This window comes from Rhodamnia argentea, chromosome 10, assembly GCF_020921035.1.
Source record: "Rhodamnia argentea isolate NSW1041297 chromosome 10, ASM2092103v1, whole genome shotgun sequence".
Classification (NCBI taxonomy): Eukaryota; Viridiplantae; Streptophyta; class Magnoliopsida; order Myrtales; family Myrtaceae; genus Rhodamnia; species Rhodamnia argentea.
The window spans coordinates 14,243,464-14,254,397 of NC_063159.1; the positions used below are offsets into that span (position 1 = coordinate 14,243,464).

The following is a 10,934-nucleotide window of genomic DNA, read 5'->3' on the forward strand; positions in this document are numbered from 1 at the left end:
CTTACGAATCTACAATTGAATAGGTGTTAAACCCTAAATTTTCAATTTGTTCAATCTAGCTAGCACAAAATAATTTCAATCAGATCATGGTCTTGATCAAGGGATACAATGTTCTGATCATAGCTACGATAAGCAAAGCTAGGACATTCTTATCCGTTTTGCCACAATTCTTGAACAATCGTGGTCATCTGGAATGCATCCAGACCGGGAATGTTGGCAATGAGACCAAGAGAGACATAAGCCGCCAGCTCGCAAGTGCCTGACTCAGGCGGCAGGAGACAAACCTTATCTACCGGTTCCCGTAGACTATATTTTCTTTTGTTTTTGTTTTTTTCGGTAATCGTGATTGTAGATGAAAAGGCAAGGCTCCAGAATTTGGTTGGCAATTGGTGAGAAGCTCGTGTTTATTAGGGGTTTCTGTTCCGATTGATGGTCGTGGGATAAACAATTTATTGTCAACATCTCTCAAATCCAAAATATTTTAAGAAATCTAATTTTACCATACGAGCCTCTGATGGATGTGTATAAGTGCATAATAAATTAAGCAAACCACATGCATCTCATATTAACAATTTAATTATCATCTTTCCAAGTTCACTCCTTGGGAAATTTAAAGTTACAAGCTCTGTTTGTTTGGTGTTAAGTGGAAAGATTTTGGTTAAGTATAAAGATAAAAGGTAATCTAGATACGCCGTTAGCTATAATATAATTTTGAGAAAAGTTTTCTTTTGTGTAATATAATTTCCACAGATATAAATTATTATACATGTTAACTTGTTCCACATTAAGAAATAATTGATAAGGATCAACTCGAAATGGGAAGGTAAAGATTGTTAAACGATCTAAGGGAAAATTCCAAAAGATTTTCTGCATTGGACGTACTCCATAAAAGATTTCTCAAAGTTGCACTTCTCACTTGTCGTCCTTTATGGATTTTCATCTCTGGAGAGACTTCGCTATGACTCTGAAGCCATATTTTTCGTTTATGAGCTTGAAATTAGACATTCCTGGAAGAAGATGCATGTTTCTTTCCTTCGGTGGCTATACACGTCTCACATTAGCATTTCGTGGAGATTTTTTTTTTTTTTTTTTGGTCGAAGGAGGTTTTTCCGTTGAATATATTGGCTGATGGAGCAGAAGTTGAACTTTTTATTGGGTGGATCAATTGGCATGCACGTTATTTTATCATTTGTTGATTCTGATAGGTTATTGTGACAGTTTTCTGGGTATGTTTGTCGTTGAATTTTCTTACTTTCTGTTTAAAGTTTGTATACGGTGCTTACTTTGGTGCCAAAATTTTTCGCTGGCTCATTTAACTGCCAAATTGGAGAAAAACGACTACTTAAATGCCGACTGCGAAAGATTCCGGCCAAAAAACTATACGTGACATTTTTATCTAAATAATTTTGTGGCATGGCATTTTTAATTCAAACAACTTAGTGACTTTTATTATTAATTTTCTAATATTAAGTGGCAATTTTTTTAAAAAGTCAGTCCACATGGACTCCGAGTGGTGAACTTTTTTAAAAATTTTAGTCCACGTAGACTGGTTTTTTAAAAATAAGCTAAAATTTTATAAGAAAAATTAAATTAAAATTTAAAATTAAGGTAAAAAAATAAAAAGAAAGACCCTGGCTGCTGCCAAGTCCAAACCCTTCTTCTTCTTTTTAAATTTGTTAGCTTATTCTAAAAAAATAATTAATTTTTTTAACTTTTAACTTATTTTCATTGCTAAGGATCCTCTGGCGAGCCACATACGATTAAGATATTGATGAAAAATGCCACGTAAGATTTCTAGCAAAGCTCACTCGAGTTGGCACTCAAATATTCCCTTCTGTTTTCCCTCAATCTTATTTCAAGATTTTCAAACTTGAATTTTCTCTTCCACTCAGTGTGCAAAAAAAGTATACAAAAAATCTTAAACCTATTGCAATTTTTTTCAATTTTACCTTAACTTTTTAATTTTTCCAATTAAGTCCTACAGTCCATCGAGCTAATTTTAGCCAAAAATTGCCGACCTAAACACCCGTCAACGTGGGACCATCAGCATTCACATGAAATATTTTAATATCTCTCAAATATTTATTACTTTTGTTTATTGTCCTTTTTCTATTTCCCTTTTTTTCATTTTATTGCTTCTCTTTTTTTTTCTTTTACCCTCCCTTGGCCTCCGTGCAGCCTCAAGCCAGGGATACTCGGCCTTGGCTGTGGAGGCCTCCCTCATCGACCTCAGATGAGGATCACAGTCGCCTAGGCTAGCGAGCGCAACCCTCACCCGATTTGACGAAGGGCCGCCCTTGCCGATCCCCGCCAAACATTGCCCTCGCCGACCTCCAACAAGCGTCGCCCTCGCCTAGGCTAGCATGGGCAATCCTCACTTGAATTGGTAAAGCCTGGGGCTGGCGAACTCGGTCGGCCATTAAGGCCCACAGTGGCCAACGAAGGGAAAAAGAAGAAAGTAAAGAAGGAAAAAATAAAAATAAAAATATTAAAATATTATATAAATTATCCACGTCGGTACCGATTGTGCCACGAGGGCGGCTGACATCAACGTTAGCAATTTTCGGCTAAAATTAGTGGGATGGACTCAATTGGCAAAACGTGAAAGTATTTAAGACTCGATTGACAAATTAAAAGATTTAGGTTTAAATTGGCAAAAGTGCAATAGATACGTTAATGCTAAACTCAAATGATTTAGAATTAATATTTTGACTAATCGGTCTATGCTGATTAACAAGGAAAAAAATGATAGTATTTGACCACTTAATTAAAATCGTGCACTCTCGATCAGATTAAAACGTGGACTTTGGATTTTACTCTCGATCAGATTAAAAAGAATGTGGATAAACTCAATCAAAAGTTAAAAGTGTGCTCTTTTTTAAAAAAATCTAAATGTAATTATAGCATGTTGATCTACGTCGCAATGTGAAGTTTTCGAGTATCTCATATCGAGTAAAGTCAAAGTGCAAAAATTAAAGTTAATCCAGACATGCCATTAGCGATAATATATATCTCCGAATGTTTATCTTTTGTGTATGGTTCGAAAAGATATCGCTGATTGGAAATCTTGAAAAAGATATGGACTGGAAGGGGTTTCTCTGAATGTTCCCTAAAATACGAGAAGGAACAAGAAAAAGGAGGGGAGATATAAAGACAGGCTTTTACCGAAATCAAGGTGACATAATGCCGGCGCCTATGGATTATCCTTCTCCAAAGAGGCTCCGCTCTGAATCTGAAGCCGAATCTGCCGACAAGGTAACGAATTTTGCTGCATGTGGAACTAAGTCGTAAGAAGAACCAACCCTTTCTCTTCGCTGAGCGAACGACTGCATGTACTCGTCTCAGATTATGGTGGAGAATTTTCAGTTTAATACGTTGGCTGATGGAGCAAAAGTTGAACTTTTTTCTTGGTTGGGTCAATGGGTCTTCAATATTCCTTATCTTGTTGTTTACGACATGAAGTTGAGCTTTTCCTTATGTTTATTTGTTGAATTTTCCTGCTTCCCATTTTCCATCAATCTTACTTCCAGATTTTTCTAACCTTGTTTGTTCTTTTTTTGTGAAACTCAATCCAAAAGGATCGGATCAGTTGTTTGCCTGAAGATGTTATAGGCTTTATATTATCTCTTTTGACATCTAGAGAAGCAAGGGCGACTTGTCTTCTTTCGAGAAGATGGAGGCATTTGTGTACTTGTCGGATCACCAACCTTGATTTCGACTGGTATGACTTATTGGCCGGGATGAAAGATAAACCCGACTTGTTGGAGAAGGAGAGGGCGAGATATGTGGAATGGGTGGATAATGTCTTACATCGTCAATGTGGAGAATGCCATTTACATAGATTCGCACTATGCTTTGACCTCAATATCTCATGTCAGTCTCACATTGATCGATGGATTAGGTTTGCATTGGCAAAACGAGTTAAAGTTCTCCAATTGTGCTTCCAGCCAGCATCATCCGAGGATTTATGGCCCGATCCCGATGGTGACCCTAGTCGCTTGCCATATATTTTCGGGCAGGAGACACTTATGGATGCTAATGTAGGGTGTAGTAATTTTGGCTTGAGCCCTTCTAGTTCTTGGCATGTAGGCTTCAAGTATCTCGAAGAGCTCTCCTTGACTCGAGTCACTGTGAAGAGAGAATTTATTGAGCAACCGCTTGCTAATTGTCCGGTTCCGGAGCGATTGATTTTGGTACTTGTTGCTACTTTGAATATGCTTAGGCTTTTCGGCCGATCACCGAAGCTGAAATACTTGCGCATACATAGCTGCAATGATCTTGAACGCGTTGAGATTTATGACACCGATCTTGTGTCCTTCAGTATGTGTGGAGAGGAAATTCCATTGTGTTTAGACAAACTCCCTCAGCTGTCCGAGGTGTCTATTATATTATCTCCGTTGGCACTTGTTCATCTGACCTTTTCTCAGCTTTCGAGTCTTTCTTGTCTGCAAACTCTCAAGCTTGAATTTTTTAGCCCTGATGTAAGAGCACTGAGTGATTTTCATAAGGTTTCATAAGTTATTTCCTTTTTACAATATGTGTTGCCTTTGACTTTCTCTCTCTCTCTCTCTCTCTCTCTCTCTCTCTCTCTCTAATATGCAGGAAAACTTGCGTATTCGTGAACTACCTAAATTAACAAGTGTCAAGCAATTAGAATTGAGACTTGTAGGATATGGAGATGCAAGTCTACTTCCGTTGACTCTCCTGATTGAGGCATGTCCCTACTTGCGGAGTTTAGTGTTTGAGGTGGGTTTTTCGGGCCTCATTCAAGCCTTCATCTATTTAGGCATTGGCGAGATTGATGGAATATGATAAACAAAATTGCTTGTTGAATCCTATTTGAGTCTCTACTTATGTGAATTGTTGGGACATCATGTGATTAGTATCTACTCAATGTGACTATCCACGCTGACATGTTTTATTTTGCAAGTTTTTTTTTTTTTTTTTTGCCAACTAGCATTCTCCAATGCATTGATATCTTGTGGTGATCCATAACATACGACATTCTTCTTTTGCCACAGTTGAAGGACCTACTAGAGACGCTATGCAGGGAGAGAGAATTGATAAGAGTTGTTAGACCTCCCCATCGATACTTAAAGGCGATTGAATTTTATAATTATCGTGGTCGACCTTGTGATCACGAACTAGTGAATTACCTTGTCGAAAATGCCATTGCTCTGGAGAAGTTAGTGGTGAATCCTTGTGATGAAGAATATTTTTTCTCAAATGGGATGGAAAGCGTGAAAGAACCTAAAGAACGTGCTCTGCAACAGCTCAAGGGAAACTTACCTTCTGGAATTGAGTTGGTGATTAGTTAGTGAAACTAGAGCATCATTCGTGTGGCATCTACAGAACTATTATGGATGGCTTTGATCTGCAACATAATTCTCTTCCCCTCCTTACAGTTATTTTTCGACTACGGATATATGTTTTGTTTCTTAATTATTTGTTGGTTCTGATTTTTTAGTAGGATTAATAAGTTATGTAATGGCTCTTTTGCGTTTTTACTCTGTATAGAATGCGGCAAGGGCATAAATAATGGATGTTTCTGGTTTTTGGTATAACTTCCCTAATTTTTCAATTTGTTCAATCTAGTCTTTTAACCTTCCGTATTAAAGTCAAACTAATCCTTCCATACTACTAGAATTATTCATAATTACACTATTACCCGGCTTTTAGAATATTCTTTCATGCCAATACATTTCCTAAATAGGCGAAAACAAGGCTATCTTTTTATTACCTTTTTGGTTTTTATAAGTATTTTTTTGTTCCATTTAAATATGTTTTATCTTGTGATCTCCATAATAGAAAAAGTAGAACAATATTGACGGTTGTATCCATTAAAGTATTTTCTTTAAAAGACATATTTTTAGAAATGGCACTGGAGTTTCTTTTCTTCTGGGGCCATAACCCAAAAGGAGAAGAAGAAAAAAAACACAGGCTGATGAGGAGAATGACTTTCGTCCTCTTGGGTCTTACATTGAAAATAGTATTGGAACTAAGATGAAAATTAACACAATGAAATTTCCTATCCCACACTTTCTCTAGCTCATGAAAACTGTTTAAAACAACAATAATTTCAAATAAGTGAATAGTCTACGGTCTAACAATATCTTTTCACAGATTAACTGTGGAAGTTGGATAAAGTCGAATGCATGAAAAATTGAATAAAGATAGAATTTCAAACTAATCTTATCAAATCACCTTAGTTTTTTTTTTTTTTCCGGGTCAAACAAATCACTAGAGTTGGATCACCTCAATATTGCTCTTTTACAAGTTTTAAGAAATCTGATGCATTTATCCCGTTATATTAAGGTCGGCAGGTGTTACAAAATACATAAATAACATATTTCTAGTGACTTGTATAAGACCCTTTCGTGTTCCTTCGAAAGTTTAAATAACTTAGAAGTTCATTCATGAACCATAGCTATCGTAACTGACAAAGAGTTTTGGATGTCAATATGTAGAAACATCAAACTCAGGTCAATAGCAGAATTCTTTGATTTTCTGGCAGTGTTGTATGTTGATTTCATGTGTCTTAGTTTCGTGGGAGGCCAAAAGACACCCAGAGTGCCAATATTTGTGTGCCGCACTTTAGTGTTAATATTTTTTTTATCACTTAAGTGCCAAATCGGAGAAAAAACGATCACTTAAATGCTAATTTCGGCCAAACAGTACAAGTGACATGTGGAATATTTATAAAAAAGTTAGTTCACATGGCGTCAACGTGGCAAATTTTTTTTAAAAAAGTGCACGTGGACGCCACGGGGACTTTTAAACTAAAAATTTAGTTTATTTTTTAAATTAAAATTAAACAGAAAACAACCTAAAAAAAACCGCGGTTAAAATTTGCAATTATTGAAGAGACGTGTGCCATACGAGCACAATTAAGTTACCAATGCAAAGTCGGGATAATCTTTGAAGGAGAAGGATAATGAATTCAATTTAGGCTCACTTGGATCTGGTGAGCCCCGAGCTCGAGCTCACCGGCTCGCGTCAGGCCCATCACCGAGGTTTGTAGCCACCGGAGGAAGAAGGAGAAAGGAAAAGAAGGACAAAGACGAAAATGCCCAAGGCTTGATGCATTAACTCCGATTTTGACAAAGATGATCTCGAGAGCCAATAAGCGTCTTGTCCATGGCGAATCGTCCAAGGTCAAGCGGGTAGCCATGACAAAGGAAGAAGACGATGGGAAGAAATTTCAAGTTATTTATTTTAGATTAATTTCAAAACACGTGTCAATTTTTAAGTGGATATGAGGAAAAATATATGCTACGTCGGCTAGGAATGTCTCAATTAACGAATGGTTCTACCATAATCAATCCGACATGTTCTTTTGTTCATCGGTCTCCGAACCACATTGTTATTCATCTAGGTTGGTCCTTTCGTGGAATGTGTAGATAGAGATGTTGATGTGTTGATCTAGTGATTATCCAATCAGGCTAATTGTCGGACGTGAAATGAAAGAAAATCGCCGAGAAAAATTCAGATTACAAGTCCGCTAGCGGCGCCTTTGTGAGCTTATCACAAACGAGGTTGGATTGTTTCCTTACCTTATTTTTTGAACTTCCAGGAGATATTTATAATTTGCTGAGGTCGTTCCATAATCATATTGGATGCCGGTGTGAGATTTAACATCGACTTTACGATGCGGGTCTAGGGGTTCTTGAAGTCTGCGTGGCCATCAAGCCCAGTAAAGGACAAGATAAGATCATGTCCAATGATTCAATCGTTGCCACGATATTCAAGAACGGTTCAAGACAGTCATGATATAGAGGGTGGTAGCGGTCAAATGTCAAGTTACTATGTCAACTCAAGATTTTTCTTTCCTCTGTCCAGTAGTAAATAAAGCTAGAATTTCTCATTATAAGAAGAGGGAATATAGGTGAAAGTATGTGCAAGAACAGCATGCGGGCAAAAGGGCGAAGGTTAGTCTAGCTAAACGCAGCATTAGCTCAAGAACGTCGTGGATTAGACTGCTAATTCTCTTTGTTTTGGAGTAATTGAGAATATTTGGACATTATAATTCATATATGAATCTATCCAATATGTGTTTTCTCTAAAAACACGTCGCTATTCATGCGAAACAATGACGAAGAAGAGGATCTTGAGCACACAACTGTCACTCATGCATGATGTTTAGCTTCCTGTATATGTATACTGGATTGAAAAACCACGCGAACAATCAATATATGAACAAATATATAACGCATCAATCTTTTCCAAGAAATATCATCAGACGTTGGTATGTGGCCATGTCGAAATCTTTGTGTCTATATAGGATATTTGGGTAAGAAGGAGCAACTTAAATCTGAGGAAAAGAGAGACCTGATTAAACAAAACCAAAGTTAAGGTGGTGAAGAAAAGCCAAATGCCATTTACAAGAAAAGGAGAAGAGAACAGCGTGCTCAATACTGATGCATCAGGAAGCAGCTTGAGCCTGTGTATTATTCGAGAGAGAGGCCGGTGGGTTAAGGTTGTCCTAGGATTAGCTGATATCGATGATGACGAGGGAACATGCATTTTTTTGGTGTTGGTGGCGGTCGCGTTGGAGGTAGAGACTCGCTCGCAGGAGGGGCACATGGTGAGAGTGGTGGTCTGAGCGGAATGCTTCGTGAACGAATTAACGCAATGGTGGGAGGACTTGAAAGCTCTGAGTTCTTGAAGCTCCTTGTGCAGCCTCTTGTTCTCTTCTGTCAGCCTCTCGCAGCATCTCTTCAAGTGCTCGCAATCCACCTCCGTTTGCTTCAACTTCGTCCTGACGGTACACGCGAATACATAAAATTATGTCAACATGTGCTTTTTGATACCATTAAGCAACCAAATAAAGAAATTTTCTTGTGGAGGTTATAATTTTATCCGCATTTTGAAAATCGAACTTGGTAACATAAACCATAGAGCAATATCCAATGCAGAAGTCATCGTGAAATATGTGATAAGCATTTAATAAGCTCTCTATATAAGGATAATGCATGTCTTTGTCTCGGATCCAGCATGAGATTATATAGAATCAGATATGTCCTGTGCTAGAATTGCAGAAAATTTTTCACCTAGCTCTTCTATTCTGGAACCACACTTCTACTTGGGCGAGGGTGCAAATTCAGCTGTTTCGCAAATGCAAGCTTTTCCTCCTGCGCATTTACAGAGGACAAGGATAAGCCAGGAAAGAAACAAGAACATTAGTGCAGGTATGGTGATAATGAAACCCGAAATGCTCCATATGTCGAAATGTGTTTTGCTCGTACCTCATATGTCGAGTGTACATTACTATTTGCTGGTTGATTCACCGTCGCGCTTTTCATGAAGTGACAAGGAGCATAGTCATTAAGAGTAAATTACATCTCATCTTAGCAATGAGCTAACGGCTTTATCACTATATATTCTCATCTTTTAGTTGCTAAAATTTTCAAGAATATAACTATAGAGTACTGCTATGTATATTGACGCCAAGTTACGAGATTAGTTCATCAACGATGACATCAATGATATGTGAACAATTAAACAGTCGAGGTATGTTCATAACATAAGAGCTTGCCGCCATCTTTTTGGGCAGACTTTTAGTATACTCAGCATTATCGTTCATCAAAATCCCTTGTCCTTCTCAAGCCATGATAAGATTCTATACTGTTTTCATAATTCCAAGAGTACGGTATTTAAACTATGCATAGGATCTTTCGCAAGTCTTCAACATAAAATTAGCTAGTCTTAATTATCCTACAACAACCTTCTCAAAAATAGTTTTTAAATGTCTGTAATTTCCTTAAACTATTTAATGACTCAAAGATTTCGTGACAAATTCAATCTTTTAAACACCAATTTCTTATGCATACGTAAGGAGTGTGCACATTGCTAGTATGTATGTTAACCATTCATTCTAAGAACATGTTTACATCAGAATCTGTGAAAGTTTTCATTTACACAAGTAAAATTGATCTTACTGTATACGTATAGCATAGGCTAGTTGCAATAAAATATACGGGTCACGAGATCAACAGTACGTATGTGCAAAAACGGAGTCATGCGTAATCCGAGAACTGAAGAAAATTTATAGTCTGCAAGAATTTAATAGCTCTTTTGCATACCTTACCAAAAAAAAAAAACTCTTTTGCATATTATTACTCTCACAGGAGTAAGGGTATGGTGTTCCTTGAAGCTCTCTTCAAGAAAAGCAGACTGTTCCTTAGGGAGCCTGAGTTTCTTCCGAGCCAACCCACTGTCTTCGTATTCATCACTGCTTTTGGAACACGCTCTGTCGTTGTCGCCTTCCAATGACAAGGCGTCGACCGTCCTGCTTCTTCCACCTGATCTGAACTCCGACCGATGAAACGAAGACGCGCCGCTGTTCGGCGATGACAGCTGCTTCGCCACAGCATCCACCACCTCAGCCTTCATCACCGCCCCAGTCGCCAGCAACTGGCTTGACAACCACTTCCCTTCAGCTAGCCCATCTTAAGAACCACCTATAAATATACCGTGACCTTTTCTTAGTTGTGTTTCACTCGAATGCATGCTTACCGTTTAAGTTTCTAGTTTCGATCTACCTCTCACAAAAACTCAAAACTCAAAGCATTACCGAGTAGAAAATCAGCGAAAAGGGGACGTCGTAGCTCAACTTTATTATGGTTGAGCTGGGGAAGCAAAGACAGGCTTCGAGAAGGAAAGAGATGAAGCTGAAGAGCTACGACCTCTCTGGATCGCTTACTCTTATCTTCGCGATCGCCACGGCTGTGGTCTCTTGCTTCCTTCGGCCGTCCACAAAAGCTGCTTCCCAACCCAAGATGAAACCCTAAGTCTTCCACTTCAAGAAACGACGTATCTCCCAAGCTCAGAATCAGTTCCATTTGATCGGTGCCAACAAAAGGGCAAGAACCCAGCAAATATGAAGAAGATTCCAGGCTTTTGAAAGGATAAAAACCTAACGGTAGTTCATCCCA

The 10,934-nt window shown here is 38.1% G+C and overlaps 1 protein-coding gene, 1 long non-coding RNA gene and 1 pseudogene across 2 annotated transcripts; 2 read left to right on the top strand and 1 right to left on the bottom strand.

Annotated features, from left to right (window-relative positions):
- Nucleotides 1-3,100: 3,100 nt before the first annotated feature.
- LOC125312717 (F-box/LRR-repeat protein At3g03360-like) lies at nucleotides 3,101-4,517 on the top strand. Its single transcript, XM_048271831.1, has 2 exons — nucleotides 3,101-3,255; nucleotides 3,579-4,517. Exons 1-2 carry the CDS (start codon nucleotides 3,103-3,105, stop codon nucleotides 4,515-4,517), a joined length of 1,092 nt encoding a protein of 363 aa, XP_048127788.1. The 5' UTR covers nucleotides 3,101-3,102.
- A 90-nt stretch (nucleotides 4,518-4,607) lies between these two features.
- On the top strand, nucleotides 4,608-5,508 carry LOC125312585. The gene is made up of 2 exons (XR_007196624.1): nucleotides 4,608-4,746; nucleotides 5,022-5,508. It is a non-coding gene; the product is annotated as an uncharacterized LOC125312585 (long non-coding RNA).
- A 2,802-nt stretch (nucleotides 5,509-8,310) lies between these two features.
- LOC115727797 lies at nucleotides 8,311-10,934 on the bottom strand (annotated as a pseudogene).

Excerpts from the sequence above, each read along its gene's own strand:
- LOC125312717 (XM_048271831.1), top strand. The coding sequence starts at position 3,103 with ATGTTCCCTAAAATACGAGAAGGAACAAGAAAAAGGAGGGGAGATATA. Across the intron at positions 3,256-3,578 it reads AAGCCGAATCTGCCGACAAG|GATCGGATCAGTTGTTTGCC; the intron begins GTAACGAATTTT and ends TCAATCCAAAAG.